We start from the raw sequence: 19,142 nt of genomic DNA on the forward strand, positions 1-19,142 counted from the left end.
TTTTTTTTTATACATGAGAAAGCAACAAACTATCTAAACTCAACTATATTCAAATGTGAGTATGAAATTCCTTTAATACACTTATGTTTGAAGTTTATAATGACGATTTTTCCTCATATACTTTACTATAATATTGTTGACCCCATTTTTATTGTTATTACTTTTTCACAAAGCAACTTCTTTCTCATTTCAATTTTTTCTTTTAATGTTCTTCGTTTTTCTAATGTTTGCATATTTGTAGGATTTACCTTCCCTTTCTCCTTTTTTTTTTCTTCCTATGGTTTTTTGAAAACAGCCAAAAATATTATTGCTGAGTACAAGAAGTACCAAAAGGGATAACAATGGTAGTTCTGTGGAGATTATTGTAGAACCACCACCACTGTGGCCTGAATTTGGTCACGATGCATCTTATCTTATTATAAGAAAAACTTAAGATCGAATAATAGGGCTAGTTAAATACTAGGGTTCCACCAAATGAAAAATTTCAGAACTAACAAGTTTGATGTAAAATGCTAACAACACTTTTTTTTAGCACACTCTTTAATGAACTGGGTCCACTTATGATTTAGTGATTGGATTGAATTTTACAAATTATTTTTACAAACCCAACTCAACCCCTACATGATCACTACTATAAAATTTGAATAACTTTGGACATCAACTCTAGCTATAGCATTGTGATTTAATTGATGAATAATCACCCAAAACTGAAAATAGACTGGTTAGAAGACTCAACTGCTTCTAATAAAATATATTGCAGAATCTGTAAGGACACCATCTCTCTTCATTGTAACATTCCAAACAGTGATGAGTGGTACATTGTTGCACATTAATTGAGATGCTCACGAGAATCGCGCTTCATGTTTCTTATTCTTCAGAGTTAGAAGGTTATATATAACCATTGGTTGCTTAAACGCTCATGTGTCTTAACTTAAAGGCATTACTAAGCTTTAATATTGTTCAGTTATGTTCTTTTGTTTCTAAAGACTATCGTCACTATCCCATCATGATCGAAAAATCTCCATTGAATCTTATATAATAGTGACCCCTATCCCCATATTATACTGCTACGCCAAGAGCATGATCTATCACATTTTTCAGAAAAAAGCCAAAAAATTAAATTGGTGTTATCTAGGTCCATGATCTAGAGTATCCAAACTTTAAAATGCTAAATTTCATAACAAGCTAATTAATTAATTAACATCCAAGGGAAGAAAAATAAAAATAGATTATAACGCAAGTTCTGCAATTTCAATATCTAATTATCATATATATCTCAACAACAATAAGAACATAAATTTATGTCATAAAACTTCCTAATGCTGGAGAAAGGGGGATTCACAAGTTCTTCTGCTAATGTGGAACAGAGAAATTAATGCATCAAAAGAACTTTTACCCCTTTGGTTTCCACTTTCCCATATTTCCTTTCCCTCAGTAGTATATTAATATAGCACAATGAATATCTAGTGAAAGGAAATGGAAACAAAAGACACATAAACCTCGGTTCTATGATTCTACCAACTAATTAGATCAGGAAGAGCTTGATGGTGATGAACAGGAACATAAGGTACGATGCTATATGATTCCTCAAAAGGGTTGGTTGTGGTGCCAATTATATCCTTTGCACCATTATTAGATACATTATCCATTCCTTTAGCACCAACGATTACATGATCATCATCAAACACCTCCCATTGTTGCGTGATCACGGTCATTAAACCATTCTCTGACTCCTCCTGTTGCGAAACCATTGCAGTGGAAGAACAATCTCTCACCACAATGGCCTTATTATTATCCTCATCATTTCCCACAAAACCACAACCCTTCTTGGAAGAAGCACCATTGATTATCCTCTCAAGATCTTGAATATCTTCCGGTGAAATTCTATCAATCTTAGGGCACTGAGATGCATTGAGGACCCCAATATCCTTGCACAAGTCAAAGAACAAAGATATCTCCTCCACTTGAATCGATGCTTTCTGAAGAACCTGGAGGCCAATATTCGCTTCCATCTTCCCACCAACCTCATATATCCTCACCAAAACTTTTGCAATCTTGTTGCAAAACTTACTATACACACCAAAAACCTCGACTATGATACAATCCATAGCCTCAAGAATCAAACCAATGTTCAAATTCTCATCCTTTGGCCTGATCTGGAGAAGCATGTCAATCATCCCTTGCAACTTTTGCAGCTTCTCAAGCTCTTCCATCAACGTCTCCTCCACCTCCTCCGTCTTCTTGTTATTACTAACATTCTTCTTCTGCTTAACCTCGGAGGACACAAACGATGACCTCTGATCCAAATAGGCGAAATAAGCGCGAACGAAACCGTTGAAGCTCCAAGCCTTTGCAGGGCTCAAGTGTCCATCGGAGAAGTTTGAGAGGTCAAAGGGTAACCTCCCCATGCGGTTCACAACGGGAATGTCACAGCAGTAAATGCCATGGATGAGCATCAAGCCTTTGAGCGCCACGACCCAGCTTCGAGTCTTTTGCATGCGCATGGAGAGGGCCCACACGAGAGGCTTCAGGTACAAGGGTGAAGTTCGTAACCACTGGAACACTCTTTGCACGTTCTTTGAATCTATGTGGTGATCGTCGTGGCTCGTTGCCTTGATTACCACGGTTTCTAAATCAGGGTTGTGGAGTGGACCCTTTCGTGAGAATTTTGCAGCCCAAATGCTGTTCTTGTCCTTGATGGCTCCACTCGCTCTTTCAAATACCCTCATTTTTTCCCCTCTCTTAATTTGTCGATCAAGGTTTTAAATATCAATCACGATCACGTTTGTTGATATCAAGGACAAATGCAACTGATGTGATTCCAATTGTGATCGCAGACCTTTAAAAATCACGATCACGTTTTTTAAAATCCTGTTGATTATTTTGATATCTGCAAAATAATACTGATGGTGATGGTGAGGTTGGTCGAAAATTAACAAAGGTTAAGGTGATGGTGGTGTTTTCTTCACCACCTTCAACCTTTGCTTCTTTCTCTAGTTGAAAACTTTTTGTCTTTATTTTTATTGTCTTCAGATTTGTATATGTTTGTTTGAATTTGTGAATTGTCTGTGTGATTGGGACGTGTGGATGATAGGGGGGCAACAACGCAAACACAAAGGTTTCATGTGTTGGTTTTGTACGTACAACACATCCACGTGGCATCATGGCATATTTTTGGTAAGGCTGTTACCTTAGTTATGTGTGTCGAAAACAAGCTTTGTTATGGGATGAGTTGTCTATTATATATGTTTGGAAAATGCTATTTGGAAGAAACTAATTAATTGGCCAAAATTAAACGAATAAAGAGTCTATTTGTGGTTCACAACTAAAGCTTCTAGGTTATTCTCAAATGTTAACTGTGCCAGAAGGAATTTGTTTGTCATTAATTCTTATGCTTGTCCCATGATGCTGAGACTCTACGTACATGTCTTAATTAGGTTGCTTTCGTGAATGTGTCTGATGTTATGGCTATGTATATAAACATTGTTAATGTCGCTGCATGGCTTTTCTTTAGCTAGTTGTAAGATTTGACTCTTTACTATAAATGTATAAAAAGGAAAGAAACATACATAAAAGATAATTAACTTTTTATGTTTAAATCAAGAGAGTTATATGATGTTTATAAAAATAAATAAAAGATTAAGATATTGAGTTCGTGTCAATCTATAACTTTATTTTTATTTTAAAAACTATAAAATTAAAAATATTTATTAAAATAAAATGTTCAGAAAATTGAATGGTTGTCCTTACATGTTACATCAGTCTATGGTCGCTACAACGGGTTTATAAAGAACCTAGTCCTGTGATTCTTGGAGACATGGCATCTATAAAGTATGATATGGAGAAGTTCACTGTATTTTGTCATCTTAAAAGTTAATATTTAGAGGATTTTTATTTCTCTCATGGTAAGGATATTCAGTCCCCCTCTCACAATAATAGGCTTCAGATGAGACAACAAAAAATAAAAAAGAGAGAACAACTAATCGTACGTGCAAGCTAAATGTCTTTGATTTTTTTTAGAAAGGAAAAATGTACTACAGGATTGAAAAAAATCTCCTATTCTCTCTCACTGTTAAAATAGGTGATATAAATTTATAGTTCATTTGAATTTGGGCCAGGAATCATGTGAAGGGTAGTGTGGTCCTAGGACTACTCTCAAACCCCAAACTCCCCAAAATAGACTTTTCATTTCTTGGGTGACTCCTTTTGGGGCGAATTTCAATAGAATTGGTCTTTCAAAAGGCAGTGCAGGTATTTTTTGGGTTACGAAGGGTTATTATTTCTAGTACCGTACCATAGATATGTTTTAAACAATATATATAGGTTTATTTAAGTTGGATGAGATTATTATAAAAGAATAGAAAATAAAAATCTATTGAATTTTAACATAATTAAATATTATTAATTAAAGTAGAATAATATATTATTTTTTAATGAAAAAAAGGGCATAGTGGCATGAAGTATGAACATAATTAATGTGGGTATATGTACATGGTCCTCCTTTGGTGTTTCTAGGTCTAGCTTTAAAGGATCGTAGTGGCGGAGTATATGGGCTTTGGAAGAGTCGTTGTAGAATCTGACTGTTTGATATATATTGGTCCCTCTTTTGATGACTGTGGCGACTCTCTTGTTTCCCCCTTGTTCTTTGCTCCTTTTATGGTGCCTTTTGGGTCTAATGTCCAATACAAATAAAATATTATATTAGGTCTTTTTTCTCTAAATATAAGTTACAGTATAATATATAATATATAATGTTACTTATTTCTTATAAAAAAAAACCAAAATCATATTAAGGAGATTATAATTACTCATGCATCTTGTTCAATCTTCTAAATTAAACTTCTTTCATAACAAAATATTATATAATATTGAATAGTGTATCGGAATAATTCCAACATTTACATGATCATGTGATTTCTGTCTCATAGAATGTCCATTATTCTTGTATTTTGTAATTTTACTCTTGAAGCTTCCATCAAAACACCTTCAAGAGTTTATTATGTTATAGGGTTCTGAGTGTGTTTTTTTTGGTTTAAATTGTATATATCCTCTGTACAAGCCAACTTGCTTTAATGGGAAACACTTATCATCATGAAATTAATTCTTCTAACCTAAGGTTATTTTTCTTTTCTATATACACAACTCAAAAAGATCGGACTTAAGAGAATCAATCATTGACTAACCACATATTTTTAAGTTAATAAATACTTACATTATTAGTATTTATTAAATAACTTAGTTTTAATATATTGTTACTATAAAAAACTTATTACACCCTCAATCAATAAAAAATTATCGTGGGTATAATAACTTTTAAAGTATTTAAAGTATATACATGAAATTTTCTAATTGAACATAGAGTAAAAAAAAACTTTATACTATTTACTTTATTAAATAAATATTATTTTTCTTATGTACTAATTTATGAATTCAATAGTGACTTGATACACTTACATGTATTATACAAGTAGAAGTTTTGCTTCAACGAGTTACGGATCATTTGGCCTGAAGTTAAAAGAATTTCGATATGATTTTTGCTTGGTAAGGATGATGTTATCATCTTGCTTTTGCTCAAAAGCCCCAACCCGCGGCTTAACAAAGCTACGACAGACAACTTTTCTCGGTTTTGATGTTTCTCATTCCTAAATTGCTTATTTAACGTCAATCCAAAACTTAACATCAAGTTTTGAAAAACGTCAATTTCAAGAATCTTTAATCAAGAACACCCTCCTTAATCATTGAATAATATAAGAGATGAGAAATATGTGACGCCCTCTCACAAGTATGTTGGCCAAATTAAGTTAACAATATATATATACACGGCTGAAAAATATTTCAGCAATAGTAATCAACATTTTGTTAAACCACATATAATTAAAATAATAAAAAAAGGAGGCCAAACTTGTGCCATGCAATTCGTATTAACTAAGATTAGAGCAAAGTTAATTATACTGCTCAATATGAAGTAACCAAATTTTAAATACTAGCGTGGAAAAAATATGCGAACAATCCTAAAATACATAAATCATTAAAGAAATATTTGCAAAAACACATTCTTTTAAACACTCTTCTTATTATTAACTAAAATTTATTTGAAATTTCAAAAATTTGTAAAACTTCTTATTTAACGAGTCTCGCTCATAATATTTTAGTTTCTAATGAATTTTAATTATTAATAACATATCAGAAAAATATATATTAGAGGTATGTTACTAGCTAATACTCTTCAAATTATGTGTTGATAAACATATACTTCAAATAGAGAAATATTTTATGGTTTGGGACCATCATGATCCTAGTTAATTTTTATGTTATATGTAGCTAAATTTTATTAACTCTTTCTTATTATAAATTAAAAATTGGCTTAACCATGGACATATTATATATGGTTTTCAAAATGGAGTGAATAGATGATAAAAAGAGGATAGAAATACAAAAGAGAGAAAATAAATGATGTACGTAAAAAGAAAAGAAAAATAAGAAGAAAATGAAGTGGAAGGAAATGATAGAGAAAATGAAATATATGGAAAATAAAGTTAGTACGTTAGAAGCTGCTGCAGATCTTCCCTACCAGATGCACCTTTGTCCTTGTAATTTATGCAGTGGCATCATACAACTTGAAATACATGACAAAATCCTAAAGTTATACCATCTTCATATGCGTACATATACTATGGAAAAGTATTATTAGTGCATGCATACATGTAAAATGTAGCTTTGATGTTGAAACTGTTACATGCTACGTACTACTTTACGAATGTTACATCGAAATAAACGAACGGCTACTTCAAAAGTGTGAAGACTAATTAAAGTCACAGCAATGACGCGATATTTTTGCTTTCGGCTCTCGCTTTCTCTTTCTCCACACCTCATTTTCGAAGCTTAATTTGATTTTGCTCTTTACGATGGATATATGGGGTGTGTGTAACTTAGCAGCAGCAGCAAGCACAAAATCTGTTGATTATTTCCTTCCTGCAAAATCCAAGTAAAGAAGAAAGTGTGTGGAGAGAGAAAGAGAAAGAGACATCAACATTTTTTTTCTAGATCACATATTTTGTATTGAGCAATGTTAAACAGCACGAATACATTAAGTACGAAAGGATTTGTTTACATTTCATTGGATAAATTTAAATTAAAAAAAATATTGAAACAAAAATGGATTTGATAGAAGAAGTCCCGCGATATGTTATCAAAAACTGTTTTCGTCAAATTCGTGCAGTATTTGTTTGTACCATTAAGTGTTTCTCTTCTTTATTATAAATCATGTTCCGAGTCAGATTATATATGCATGATCGATAAAACTCATTCTTTAAATATTTAACACAGTTAAATACTAAGATTTAAATCTAAGACTACTGACGAAGATCAAATAAGCCTACATCAGTTGATTTATATAAGTGTAGTGGTACCAACATTTTCAACCAAACTACACTGCTACCCTTCTTAAAAAGCAGCAAAGCAGAAAGAAAAGCCATGCCTCTGATTCGTCAAGAGACAAGGACCCATATAAAAATTAAAAACGAAAATAAAACAAAGAAAGCGAAAGGTTAAGATTTTAAAAGCAGTGGCAAAATCCCAATGGGAATCTTTCTTCGTATTCAACTGTTTAAGGTGATCCCACATTGCCACCTCTCTCTCTCTCTCTCTCTCTCTCTCTCTCTCTCTCTCTCTATTCCTCCTTTTTATGCTGTCTTTCTCTTTTGCCATCTTTTCCTCTTTCTCTCGCTCTCACAGACACAAACACACACAACAGACAGACAAATTAACCAACATTTTCTCAGCTTCTGGCATGAGCTCATATGTTCATGGGATTTTCATGCGGGGAGGATCATTTTGTAAGTGCCCTCAAACCCCTTGTTTCTCTCTCCAACTCCTACATTAATAAAATGGTTGATTGGAGAATGTGTTAATAGACAAGAATCTTTGCTGTTTTTTCTTTTCTCTTCTTCTATATAGCACTGGTGCTTATGCAAAAACAATTCTTGTAAATTTTTTAGGACGAAAAAGAGAGCGAGTTTCCCTTGATAGATGAGACCAGTGCAACACAAGAACAAAACAGTATCATCATGGAAGTGCATCATCATCTTCAAGGGGTTGCTGATAAAAGCACTGATTTCTGCCCAGTTGAACACCCTATGGAGCCACCAGATGAAGATCGTCCCGTGAAATGCCCAATGCCCGAGTCTTCAGTTATCAATGTAAGCATTTATATATGTAATTTATGGTTTAATTAGTTATTCACTTATCTTATCATATGATGTTTGCATGGTAAGAAAAAACAATGCAACTTCGTTTATGTTTGTTTTATTCCCATCATGTCCATGACATATGTATGATATGTTGATTCCTTTGTATTTCTGCATTTGTCCTCTAGTTGTATTCTCATAATCGTCTCTTGCTAGCAAAGGGACCGACATGTAAAGTTTCAGGAGGTGTACTTTTATAGACCGTATAAATTAAAACACTAGAATTTGATATACTAAACATAAAAAAAAATAAAAATTGGCCTGCATTATTTTTAACACACATATACTGGACCAGCTAGGGGTATACCCTCCAGAGCTTCTCTTTTTAGCTTTGAATTGCAGCATAGATGTGGAGAATGACTTTTTAGGGTATATAGTACAGCGTAGAAAATCATTCAGAACAGGAAGGAAAGCTTTTGAAAGAAAAGAATTCTATATCAGTACTTTGCTGATATTTCTCATAATGTGTTTCTAATCTATCTAGGTGTTTGCTTTGAAACAAAAAAGAATCTGGTATACAGCAGTCATAATGTGTTTCTCAATAACTAGCTAGGTGTTCGTCAAGGTATTGATTTTTATTAAATGATTCTCCATACTTCTAAAACATCTATTTTTATTAATTCTCTTTTTTTTTGCTGAGTTTTTTTTATTAATTCTCTTAAGATATTCAAGCACAATTACTTTTTCATTACTATTTTTTTGTAAAATATTAAAAATTAGTAAAAAGATATTCTGTATAGAACTATAGATACAACATCACTCGATTTCATTTTCTAGATATCCATGTCAATTGTCAAACATTTTAGAGGTTGATTCTAGCTAATATACTTAATATCTTAAAAATATAAAGAGGAAACATTTAATATTTTCTGCATTTAGTAAATAGATCTTACAGGAAGGTATAGAAAGATTTAGAATTATTCTTTAAACAATATGTACAAAAAGAAAAAACAAATGTACCAAAAAAACAATAAATAATTGAAGCTAATTAAATTAAATATAATCAGATCCAACGAATGATGAATTACTGGTTGGTCTGGATTTTTTTTTAAGGAAGATAAGAACCAGAGTTTTCCCCTCTTGATATTTGATATCACTGATTGTTCCATAGGTCCTCAGAAAACGCAGTGTAAAAGGAGTACTTAAATGCATTTTGAACTTCACTCTGAAGTTTAGGGAAGAAACTGACATCTACATTACTTTTGCAGGATGAAAGGATGCATGAAAAGAGGTTTGCAGAAAGCTCAAAGAAAAGAGTAGAGACAACCAGGGTCGTGGTGAATGGAGAAAGAACGACCACCATGGACGCAGAGCCTCCAGCTCGAGGAGTAAGAAAGCGGCATCACACCCTCACACACGAAGGAGGAGACCTTGTGATGACTCCATTAATGAGAATGCCACCTCTTCCTCCCCTACCATCCCAAAATATCACCATCTTTCAGGTGCTTCAGCAGTTGGACAAGTTTGAGTCTTAACAGAGAAATAAATTCCATCACAACATTCCATGTACGTAACGAGGGATGCATTCTGGTTATAAGCTGAGTAAGCTTCAATAGAGCAACAAAAAAAAAACATTGGAGCAGCAAGACCCCAAGTACTACTCATCATGTGTGGGTCGTTAAAAAATGTACCTCATGTTTTCTACTTATTCCAGATATTTTTATACTTCGGTGTTTGCAAATGTGCATATTATACAATTCATCGTGCAGAGGCATGTTGGATAAATACTTATGGTGTTAAGGTAAAATTTTTGGAGAAATGCTAGCAAATTTTAATGAATGAAACCCTCATAATTTTATACTACTAATGTCTGACAAATTTTAAACAATAGTAAATAGTGTAGTACAAAGTGTTATATTGCTAGCATCTCTAAAAAATTTATGTCCCCAACTAGGCACGTCAATAATTGCGAGTTTCATATAAGATCAACCGCCCATCCAAATGTAGGCGTGCAGGCTCAATTTCCATTCAAAGAGAAAAAAAAATAGAAAAGACAACAAAAACCAAAAACATAAAGACAACGGAAGAAAAAAGGTACAAAATCCATCAGACACAATCAGTGTCTTCATTTAACGTGCATCAGAAGAGGAAAGCATTTTGACTGCTATACAGCTCATAAGAAAGAAAAATGTTACAAAATACATAGTTTGACAAAGACAAACGGCTTGTGATAGGTTAGTATTAACGACGAAAAGAAAAAACATGTACTGTACAAAGTTCACTCTGTTAGGGAGTAAGGAATCATTTGGTGTTAAAGCCTGACCATTCTGTTTGATCCATCATTTTCTCTCGGTTCCTCCTCCCTACAAGCTTTTCTGGGTTCACCGTTTAGCATAAAGCAAAAATATAAAGAGAACATTTGTAAACTGGTTGGAATATTTTTTGTGAAATAATTGGCAAATCAGGAATCAAGACATGCAAGTCCTATAGAGACCAATTTCCATTCATTCTACAAGGGAAATACCAAGGGCAACAGCCATGCCAATGGTCAGGGAGATTATTTGGACAACAGTACTTCTTAATGTTGTATTCCCACCGTTATTCATTTCTGCAAGTACTCCCGCAATTGCAATGTATATAAATCCACCTGCTGTAAATCCCTGTCAAAAAGGAGACAAATTATTGCTAAAATCAATCTTGCAATCAACCAGTAAATTCGTTATGAAACATTCCTTACCTCAATCAAAGATGACTGTCCAGGATCTTTCCCCCACAGCAGAGCCTACACCAAGAAACAGTGGTTTTCTATTTCATTCCACGTTCACTCTTGGGCATAATAATAATAATGACAATGAAGGGAAGCAAATCAAGAAAAGGGAATCTGGGACATTGAAATGTATGTAAGACGTGACACTTGTAATTATCCAAGTCCTAACACAATCTGTAAATTCCTCAGAGTAACACAATATTAAAAAATTTATAATAGTTCCATAAAAGTTTAGAAGTGTTCACTTTGTTACCGTATAGTAATCTATGGTATATTGAATCTCTCTTTTCATTTTTAGCTCATTTTGATTTAGTAAGAAGAAATCAATTGAATTTTTTTTATTACAGAAATATTAAGTTGATTACCCTTTTATTTCTCTTGCGCTCATTTACAACAATATTTGTTAACACATTATTGTCAATATTTACATTTTTTTTGTTTCAATGTTAATTGTGTGCAAAAGCCGTTTGTTGATCCACTAAACAACTCACTTATTTGAAATATTGAATTGAAGACAACACTCACCAATGCAGTCCCCGCAAGTGCCACTAGTGCTGACAGAAAGTTGAAGAACAACGCTTTTGGTATGCTGAAACCAGATCTTATCAGAATGCCAAAATCACCAATCTGTATGTGGAAGAAACAAATAGCATAAAACTTTAGGTGGAACAAAAGTAAGATCTGAAACCAATAATACCAATGGAATGTACATGTTAACAATAAACAAAATCGAGACAGAAAAATCAGATAAAAAAGAAAGAACAAAATACTAAGCTGAAAATAACAAAGCATGAAACCCAAAATCGCAGAAATACGATCATTTGCTGCAATTTTGCTTCCTCAATTAGGAGATGATAGAACTGAATGTTCAACTTATATTTCCCTGAATGTGTCGTTAAGGCCTTAAAGATCTGGCAGCTCTCATGCCAGATTGATCAGAGGCAGAAAGAGTCTCAAGGCTTCAGAGGACCTAGAATGTTTAACATTGCTTGAAAATGTATAAGATTCAAATAAACATCAGCTTAAAAGAATCATAACATGGACTCAGATCCATGGTATGGAATGTGCATAACAATGGACGACAAGTCAAATATGAGAGACATATTTCATAAAGTAACCAGATGAGTAGTGACAATTTTTTTAGGAAAGATGATATAATAGCTAATTGAAATCTGTATAACAATGTTAATGAAGACATATATGTGCAGACATATATGAAGACATATATGTGCATAAATGTCACCAGATGAAGTCTGCATAACAATGGTAATGAAGTTTCACAGTACCTTATGCTTGTAAAAAAATACACGATGAAGAAGATTATAATGATAAATTTAATTCTGTGTCATCATGTGAATCATGTGTTTGGCTATTCTGACACCATAATTTTGCAAGTTATAACATATAGGCATTAATTTTCTCTTATCAAAATCAAGTAATCAAAAGATCTAAGCACTATATGAACTTTAGCTAAATAAATTATAATGATAAATTTAATTCAGTGTCATCATGTGAATCATGTGTTTGGCTATTCTGACACCATAATTTTGCAAGTTATAACATATTGGTATTAATTTTCTCTTATCAAAAGATCTAAGCACTATATGAACTTTAGCTAAATAAATTAGGCAATAAGAAAAATAAACGTCATGTTAACAAAGATACATATTTGCTTCACTTTGTCAAATTAAACAAACTTTTCAGGCCTTCAGGAAGTTGCCTGTTACAATTTAAGTTATTCCCAAAAATGGGATGAAAATGTTCTGCAGATTAGCATAATACTATGTAACTGAACATGTGATAGAATAAAGATGAATTTGAACCTCTTGAGGAAGCTCATGTGCCAGCAAAAACATAGTTCTAGACCAGCCACCAACAGATCCATAAAGCAAGAATGCACTTCCTAAAGCCATTCCATCGGTGAAGTTATGCTGCAATATTAATATATTTTGCATGAATACATCAAAAACTTTCCTTCATTACAATTGACAGCCAATCAAAGGAAAAAATATAACTTACCACTCCATCAGAGAAAAGATTGAGATAACCAAACACAAGACTTGTTGGTGATCTAACTGGTTCCTTAACATTTGAAGATTTTACATTATATGTGGCACTATCTACAGTATTATCGTCGAGATTATCACCTTTGGTCACATTGCTTCCAATTCTCTGTGACACATGTATATCATTTGTCAGATAATTTTTTCTCATCCCCTCCAATATTCCATTCAAACTAAATGTCTAATAGAGCATTATACAACATGTGTAACCATCCTATTCCAGCTGTTCAGGTTTTGCATATATTATTATCCTATAAGTAATTGCATTCCCAGCACAACTGGTCAAACATCTGAAGGCTAAACGGCAATGTCTACTAATAAAAGTCATAACATATGTGTGACATCAACAATGGTTCGAACCAAACCAAATGGTGCATTCCAACCTCAGTCAGCTGAAGTGACATACCAGAACTCATCTTACCTTTCTGAGTGAGCTTTCAGATTGAGATGGATTATCTCCCTTCAAGGAGTCAAGTGACACTTGATCGTCTTCTTTTCTCTCATCTATCAATCTCTCTTCTTTTGCATTATTAGATTCTGACTGAAAGTTGGCAGTAGAACTGTTATCATCTTTCAATTTTTCCTTGCTATTGTGGTGATGGTGGTGGTGTCCATGTGTCCATGAATTAGCTCTTCCTGAGTTTTCTTCAACATACCTCACTAACTTCTCCACAAGAAGAAAGAGTACAATTCCAGCTGCAAGAACCATATAAATTGTAAAAAATAGTGATTCTAAGAGAACCCACCTGCATAGTCCTACTTTCTGAAGACTAAAAATGACTAGAGAAATATAGAGATGAAAGAAAATTGAGAGAAAAATATAAAGACGAATATAATGAAAGAGATCAATCACAGCTAAAAGCATGGCTTTAAGCAGAAAATTCAACCTCAAATTCCCTGTCCCAACCTTTTTGTCTGACTGCTATGAAAGTGGTTTGTCTTGATGCTGTCATACAGAAAACGACAAAAATAACCGTATCTTACTAGGTAAGGTTGGCTACATAGATCACAAGACACCATTGGAATCAGTTAAAAACCAAAATCTCAGGGATATTATTCACCATGAGATCCTTTTTAATAATTTCCATCAGCGTTCTTGGTCTTCCTCTACACCTTTTCGATAGGCTAAAAACTGTATGATAAACTTTCCTCACTAGAGTCTCCAGTGGTCTTTGCACATATTCAAACCACCACTTCAACTGATTTTCTATCACATTCTCCACAAAAAGTGTCACACCAATAAAACAAAATATAAACTTATTGAATTATTCCATGTAATTAATAAGTGAAAGTAAGGGAAGCCAAAAATTTATAATATTCTTGCCAGTGAATAATCAACATGATCAGTAAGAACATCAAGCATATCACTACTAACCAAGGATGGATATTCCTATGGAAAGATCGGCTAAAGAATGTGCATGATCATGTCCAGAACTATCATGATGGTCATGATCTCCATGGTCACCATGAGAATGGGAGTGTTCTCCACCTACAGTAAAAGAGAATCATATTATGTCACAAAATACAATTTTTTTAGAAAACAAAATATTATTAGAAAGATAAAAGGGACAGAAGAATTAGGAAAAGGATAGCATATCCTTCCTTCTTAACAAAATAGGGGGGGAAAACAAGAAGGAAATTGAAACGAATCAACTCAATCAAGAACACAGCAAGTTGGGCAGTTTATATGCAAAACATAAAATAGAAACTTGCCTTTAAAAAGTGTACAATAAATTATGGACTAAACAGCATCCAGTACCTTATATCCTTGATCCTTTTTCTACCAAAACATTTAAAATGGAACATGAGAAATTTCTCTAAATTGAAACAAAAACCTAATATTCATCAAACAATTTTTACTCCCAATAAATAAAATAACTAAATAAAAAAACACCAAAAAAAATCTTCTCCAAAGGAAAAAAAAACTGCTTTATATTGCAAAAGTAAAACGCTCACTCTTTCTGAACTTCATCTGGCCAAAACACAAATATCATCATAAAGAGCAGTACAGGACCTGCGAATCTGTGTGTCATCACATCCTACAAGGTATAGCTCTCTAGACCCAAGAGTTGACCTTAGTGTAAGACCCCAAAACCAAAAATAAATAAAAATGCATATGAGGAAGAGGAATAGGTGTGATGTACAGGATCAGACCCAGGGGAGAGAGAATATGAGCAAGACCCCACTTAGTAACTAACTGCTGAGCTGGGAAGGTGTAGGCAGGAATTAGTTTAAGCTTTGGGAGAGACTATGCACTCTTGAATTGCCTAGGATACTTTTGTTCATTTTCACTTGTACTCAGTTTCTCATACTGCAGAGCCAGGTATCTCTTTGATACAGGGTTGATACTTGATAATAATACATAACAGTTTCTTCTCTATTTCTCTTAGCTCTTTCTGGTACCTAACAGTAGATTTCCAAATTTGTAGGTCAAGAAGAAACTTTTCTCAATTAAGAAAGCGGGTATCAAAGAGACAATAGGAATTACAGGAAAACACACCAGAAGAATCAATATACCAAATTCCCCAACCTTTTATTTGATAAAAGAAAAAGAAAAGAATCAAGTGACATAAGGAGGGACTCTAGTTCAAAACTCTGCAACTCATTCAGCTTCCTTCAAAACTTTAAATACCAAAAAAGATTACAGAATTATAGAACAGTAATACATACATACATACATACATACATACATACATACATACATACATACATATATATATATATATATATATATATATATATATACCAGTACCACACTTTTAGTCTTTCTGTCTCACTAGTCATACTATCACTTCAAACATGTTTCCTTCGAGAGCTGATTAACAAATTTCAGATTTCTTTACATTTTCAAAGCATTAATTTACCAAACTAACACAACCATTAATACTCTAAGGTTGACAAAGACACCAGTAAAAGAAAGAGGAAAAGAGACACATAATTTCCTCCAATGATATCAAATAATGGAAAACTAGCAATTATAAGAATTTAATTGAACTTTATACAAAATCAATCAACAAAGGCATCAACTGTACTGAAGACAGGTTCTGATGCATTTCATACCAAAAGCATGTGGTAATTGGTGAAGAAATGCATCCCCCAACATAGCTCCTGCCTGCAAAAGGCATGGTCAATGAGAATGAAATGAAGCAAAAAATGTAAAGCAGAAATAAAAGAAGATATTTAACCAAGTTATTGACAGCAGGTAGTTTGGTAACTTTTCATAGTTAGCATTGTGCTGGCACTCACGATTTCCAAACCATAAAGTATAAAATCTCATGACAAGGAAATAAGAATAATACCCAAAATGACCAGAAAGAAAAGCAATAAAGAGAGAATTCAAGATAGTGAAACCAAAGAAAGTAGGTAGATGAAACCTGACCCCAAATAAAGCCAATGAATCAACTACAGCCTTTGATGGTTTCCCTTGAACTGAAATAGGTGAATAAACCAGAGTATTCAGTTTCGTATGCTGTAGATAAGTCTTTCCTATTGAGAAATAAATAATTTGTATTGTACAAAATGACAAAAAAATTACTTACCAAAAATTACAGGCAGGATAATCAGACAAACAAGAGAAGCCATGCTCACCAGAAACGAACAGCCCAATGCATTCAACCAAAGGCCTAAAATAAAAAAACAAATGAACTATATAAATATCAAATCTGAAACAATCTGTAGATTTGAGCTTCCAGAAAGCTAGAATAGCATTAACAGCACACATCTTATGCTATTGTTGTCCGTTTTCTTATCCAAAAATATAAATGTTATATGGGAATTGCATTCTATTAGAAATGTCTGAAGAAGATAACATGAAAAATATAATCTTAATCTCCAAATACAAAAGTAATAGTTTCCAAATGTCATTACGAATGGGACTTTTCATTTCCTGTTACTAAGATGAAAAGTCTACTTAAAGGAGGCTGCTTTTAATGGACAGAAATCTGCACAAGCTTAATGGGGGAGAAGAGCATTCAAGTTGAATAAGTATTGAAGAAGTGGTATGTCTCAAGTTGAATTACTCCAATTGCAGCTCTGTTGGACAAGGAAAACTGTAAGCACGATCTTCTAAACAGGACTCGGTTAAACAAACAGAGTTTTCCACATCCTGGAAATCCAGCTAATTGGAGCTAAGCTAGCAGTCCCTCATCCTACCAAGTGGTATCTCACTTCTAAATACAAGAATTGCCTCCATAATTTTCTATCTGATTAGTAACTCATCCCATAATATACAGCATAAATTAATTAATAGAAAAATTCAATATCCATAGGGAAATAGCTACGGTCGGGTGAGTTTGATACATCTTACGTTATAGCCAAATCACCCCAATTTAAGTGAAAATTACATTATAAATTGCACTAACGCAGGCTTTATAACTTCGAAGTCTACGATGATTGCGAAGCAATCTGCATCAGTCTATAAACCCTATACCCTACATCAGCTAGGACCACAATCACATCACCCCTCAAAGCTTTCTATAAATAGATTCTAATTCCCCAGAAAATTTGGTAATCAAATCATCACTGACCTATGTCCCACTAGCTGCATTTGAAATTAGGAAAGTTAAAATTGACACAACATAGAGGCGCGTGAGTGAGAGAAAATGGATGAAAATACCTAAACCGGATAGTTCTGCAGCCTCGATATCGTGATCGTGGTGATGGTGATGGGGAAAACCGAAGCCATAGAGTTTCATATCCTCCTCCTCCGCTAACTCTTCGGGAAGAAGCTTCGACCTAGCATCAATCTTGTCCTTATTATGGTCATGCGCATGGCCATGGTCATGATGATGGTCATCACCGCAGTGATTATGGGCATCGGAAGCACAGAAACCAGAATGGGAAGGGGAGTGACCCTGATGCTGATGCGCTATTCCCAGATCCAAACAGAGGAGAAGCAATGCTAATTGGACAGTCTTGTTTCTACCCAATGCCATGAAATTGAAAAAATAGAGAGAGATTGAAGAGTGTTAGTGTTAAGAGCGTGACTTGCAAGTGCCTTCGATGGTGATGTAGCAAACAATGACTAAGAAGAGAACGATAATGCTAACTATGATTCCGAACGTTACTACATCCATATTTAGCACTCCAATATTTTTATTTTATTTTATTTTCCAAAATTGCACGCACTAATTTCCCGTTTTCTTTCTCTTTTATCGATGTTGCAGTGGTGGCAGGACTAGCATAAGCATCAGTGCAGTGCAGAGCAGGTTCCAGGTTCTTTCACTATGTCTTTTTTGTCTCTTTCCCTTCTTCTTTTTTTCTTACTTTTATGGAGGGTTATATAGCATATATTATATAGTCCATGATAATTTTTTCTTACCTTCTTTTTTTTTTTTTTTTTTGTTAATCTAATCCGATCTAAATACGCATAGTTCTTCAGACAAATTCATTACGGCTAGATTTGTGAATTAATGCAAAAAATATCTTTAATCCCCGTGAAGGCTTATGTATACATGATACGTTATATCTTTTTTTGGGTTGGTGGTCAACGAGGTAGTGATAGCTTGGTATCTTGGCATATGCACCTTTTACATACAAATTGTAACACTTCTTGTGCGTTTTATCACGTATATAAATATATTTGTTTTGCCGACTAAAAGAAAGATTTAATGTCTTGTTAATTGTTAAAATTACTATTTTAAACTTGATCTTTTCAGATATATTTGGTGGGAAGTAAATGTTATTTGCTTATAAAAAATATTTTTTTAAAAGTCCTTATTATGTGTTTTGAAAGAATGAATTTCATTGAAAATGATAATGATAATATGATATGATTTGACTTTTGAAGGTAGGGACTATGGAGAGAACACATCAAGGAGAGAGAGAAAAAAAATATACTTTATTTTGGTTCCAAAAATAACTGCACACTAATTTCTAAAGTACTTTATTTTTGGAGGTGATTGATTGGAAAAAAATAGTTTCCCAAAAATTTAAAAGTCACAATGTTAGGCCATATTTGATTTTTTTTTCTATAAATTTTTTGTTTTAAAAGTATTCTCTAAAGCAATATTTACACATTACTCAAAAATAAATTTATCATGTAAAATACATTAAGTTTTAAAAATCACTTCTAAAACATGTATATAAAAACTAAAAAATAAAAACAGTTGAGAAATGCTTTCTTGT

General features: G+C 33.3%; 3 protein-coding genes across 3 annotated transcripts; 1 reads left to right on the forward strand and 2 right to left on the reverse strand.

Annotated features, from left to right (window-relative positions):
* Positions 1–1,275: 1,275 nt before the first annotated feature.
* On the reverse strand, positions 1,276–3,059 carry LOC100785000 (putative clathrin assembly protein At1g25240). Its single transcript, XM_003531080.4, has one exon. It carries the CDS (start codon positions 2,727–2,729, stop codon positions 1,515–1,517), a length of 1,215 nt encoding a protein of 404 aa, XP_003531128.1. The 5' UTR covers positions 2,730–3,059; the 3' UTR covers positions 1,276–1,514.
* A 4,530-nt stretch (positions 3,060–7,589) lies between these two features.
* Positions 7,590–9,911, forward strand: LOC100785535 (uncharacterized). Its single transcript, XM_003531081.5, has 3 exons — positions 7,590–7,835; positions 7,998–8,198; positions 9,455–9,911. The coding sequence occupies exons 1-3, from the start codon at positions 7,800–7,802 to the stop codon at positions 9,719–9,721; spliced, it is 504 nt and encodes a 167-aa protein (XP_003531129.2). The 5' UTR covers positions 7,590–7,799; the 3' UTR covers positions 9,722–9,911.
* Positions 9,912–10,392: 481 nt separating this feature from the next.
* Positions 10,393–18,273, reverse strand: LOC100786061 (IAA-alanine resistance protein 1). Its single transcript, XM_003531082.3, has 11 exons — positions 17,632–18,273; positions 16,556–16,639; positions 16,396–16,445; positions 16,077–16,128; positions 14,392–14,505; positions 13,438–13,712; positions 12,973–13,125; positions 12,777–12,884; positions 11,479–11,580; positions 10,924–10,968; positions 10,393–10,846 (listed from the first exon to the last, which is right to left on the reverse strand). Exons 1-11 carry the CDS (start codon positions 17,948–17,950, stop codon positions 10,691–10,693), a joined length of 1,458 nt encoding a protein of 485 aa, XP_003531130.1. The 5' UTR covers positions 17,951–18,273; the 3' UTR covers positions 10,393–10,690.
* Positions 18,274–19,142: the final 869 nt, after the last annotated feature.

This window comes from Glycine max, chromosome 8 (assembly GCF_000004515.6).
Source record: "Glycine max cultivar Williams 82 chromosome 8, Glycine_max_v4.0, whole genome shotgun sequence".
NCBI lineage: Eukaryota > Viridiplantae > Streptophyta > Magnoliopsida > Fabales > Fabaceae > Glycine > Glycine max.

What these genes read in the sequence shown, in the direction of transcription:
- LOC100786061 (XM_003531082.3), bottom strand. Translation starts at nt 17,950, where the DNA reads ATGGCATTGGGTAGAAACAAGACTGTCCAATTAGCATTGCTTCTCCTC. An exon ending in CACATGAGCTTCCTCAAGAG is followed by an intron (nt 11,581 to 12,776) that starts GTTCAAATTCAT and finishes TTCCACATACAG; the next exon opens with ATTGGTGATTTTGGCATTCT. An exon ending in CACTTGCGGGGACTGCATTG is followed by an intron (nt 10,969 to 11,478) that starts GTGAGTGTTGTC and finishes TTCTTGGTGTAG; the next exon opens with GCTCTGCTGTGGGGGAAAGA.
- LOC100785535 (XM_003531081.5), top strand. Translation starts at nt 7,800, where the DNA reads ATGTTCATGGGATTTTCATGCGGGGAGGATCATTTT. An exon ending in CATGCGGGGAGGATCATTTT is followed by an intron (nt 7,836 to 7,997) that starts GTAAGTGCCCTC and finishes TAAATTTTTTAG; the next exon opens with GACGAAAAAGAGAGCGAGTT. An exon ending in CCGAGTCTTCAGTTATCAAT is followed by an intron (nt 8,199 to 9,454) that starts GTAAGCATTTAT and finishes TTACTTTTGCAG; the next exon opens with GATGAAAGGATGCATGAAAA.
- LOC100785000 (XM_003531080.4), bottom strand. Translation starts at nt 2,729, where the DNA reads ATGAGGGTATTTGAAAGAGCGAGTGGAGCCATCAAGGACAAGAACAGC.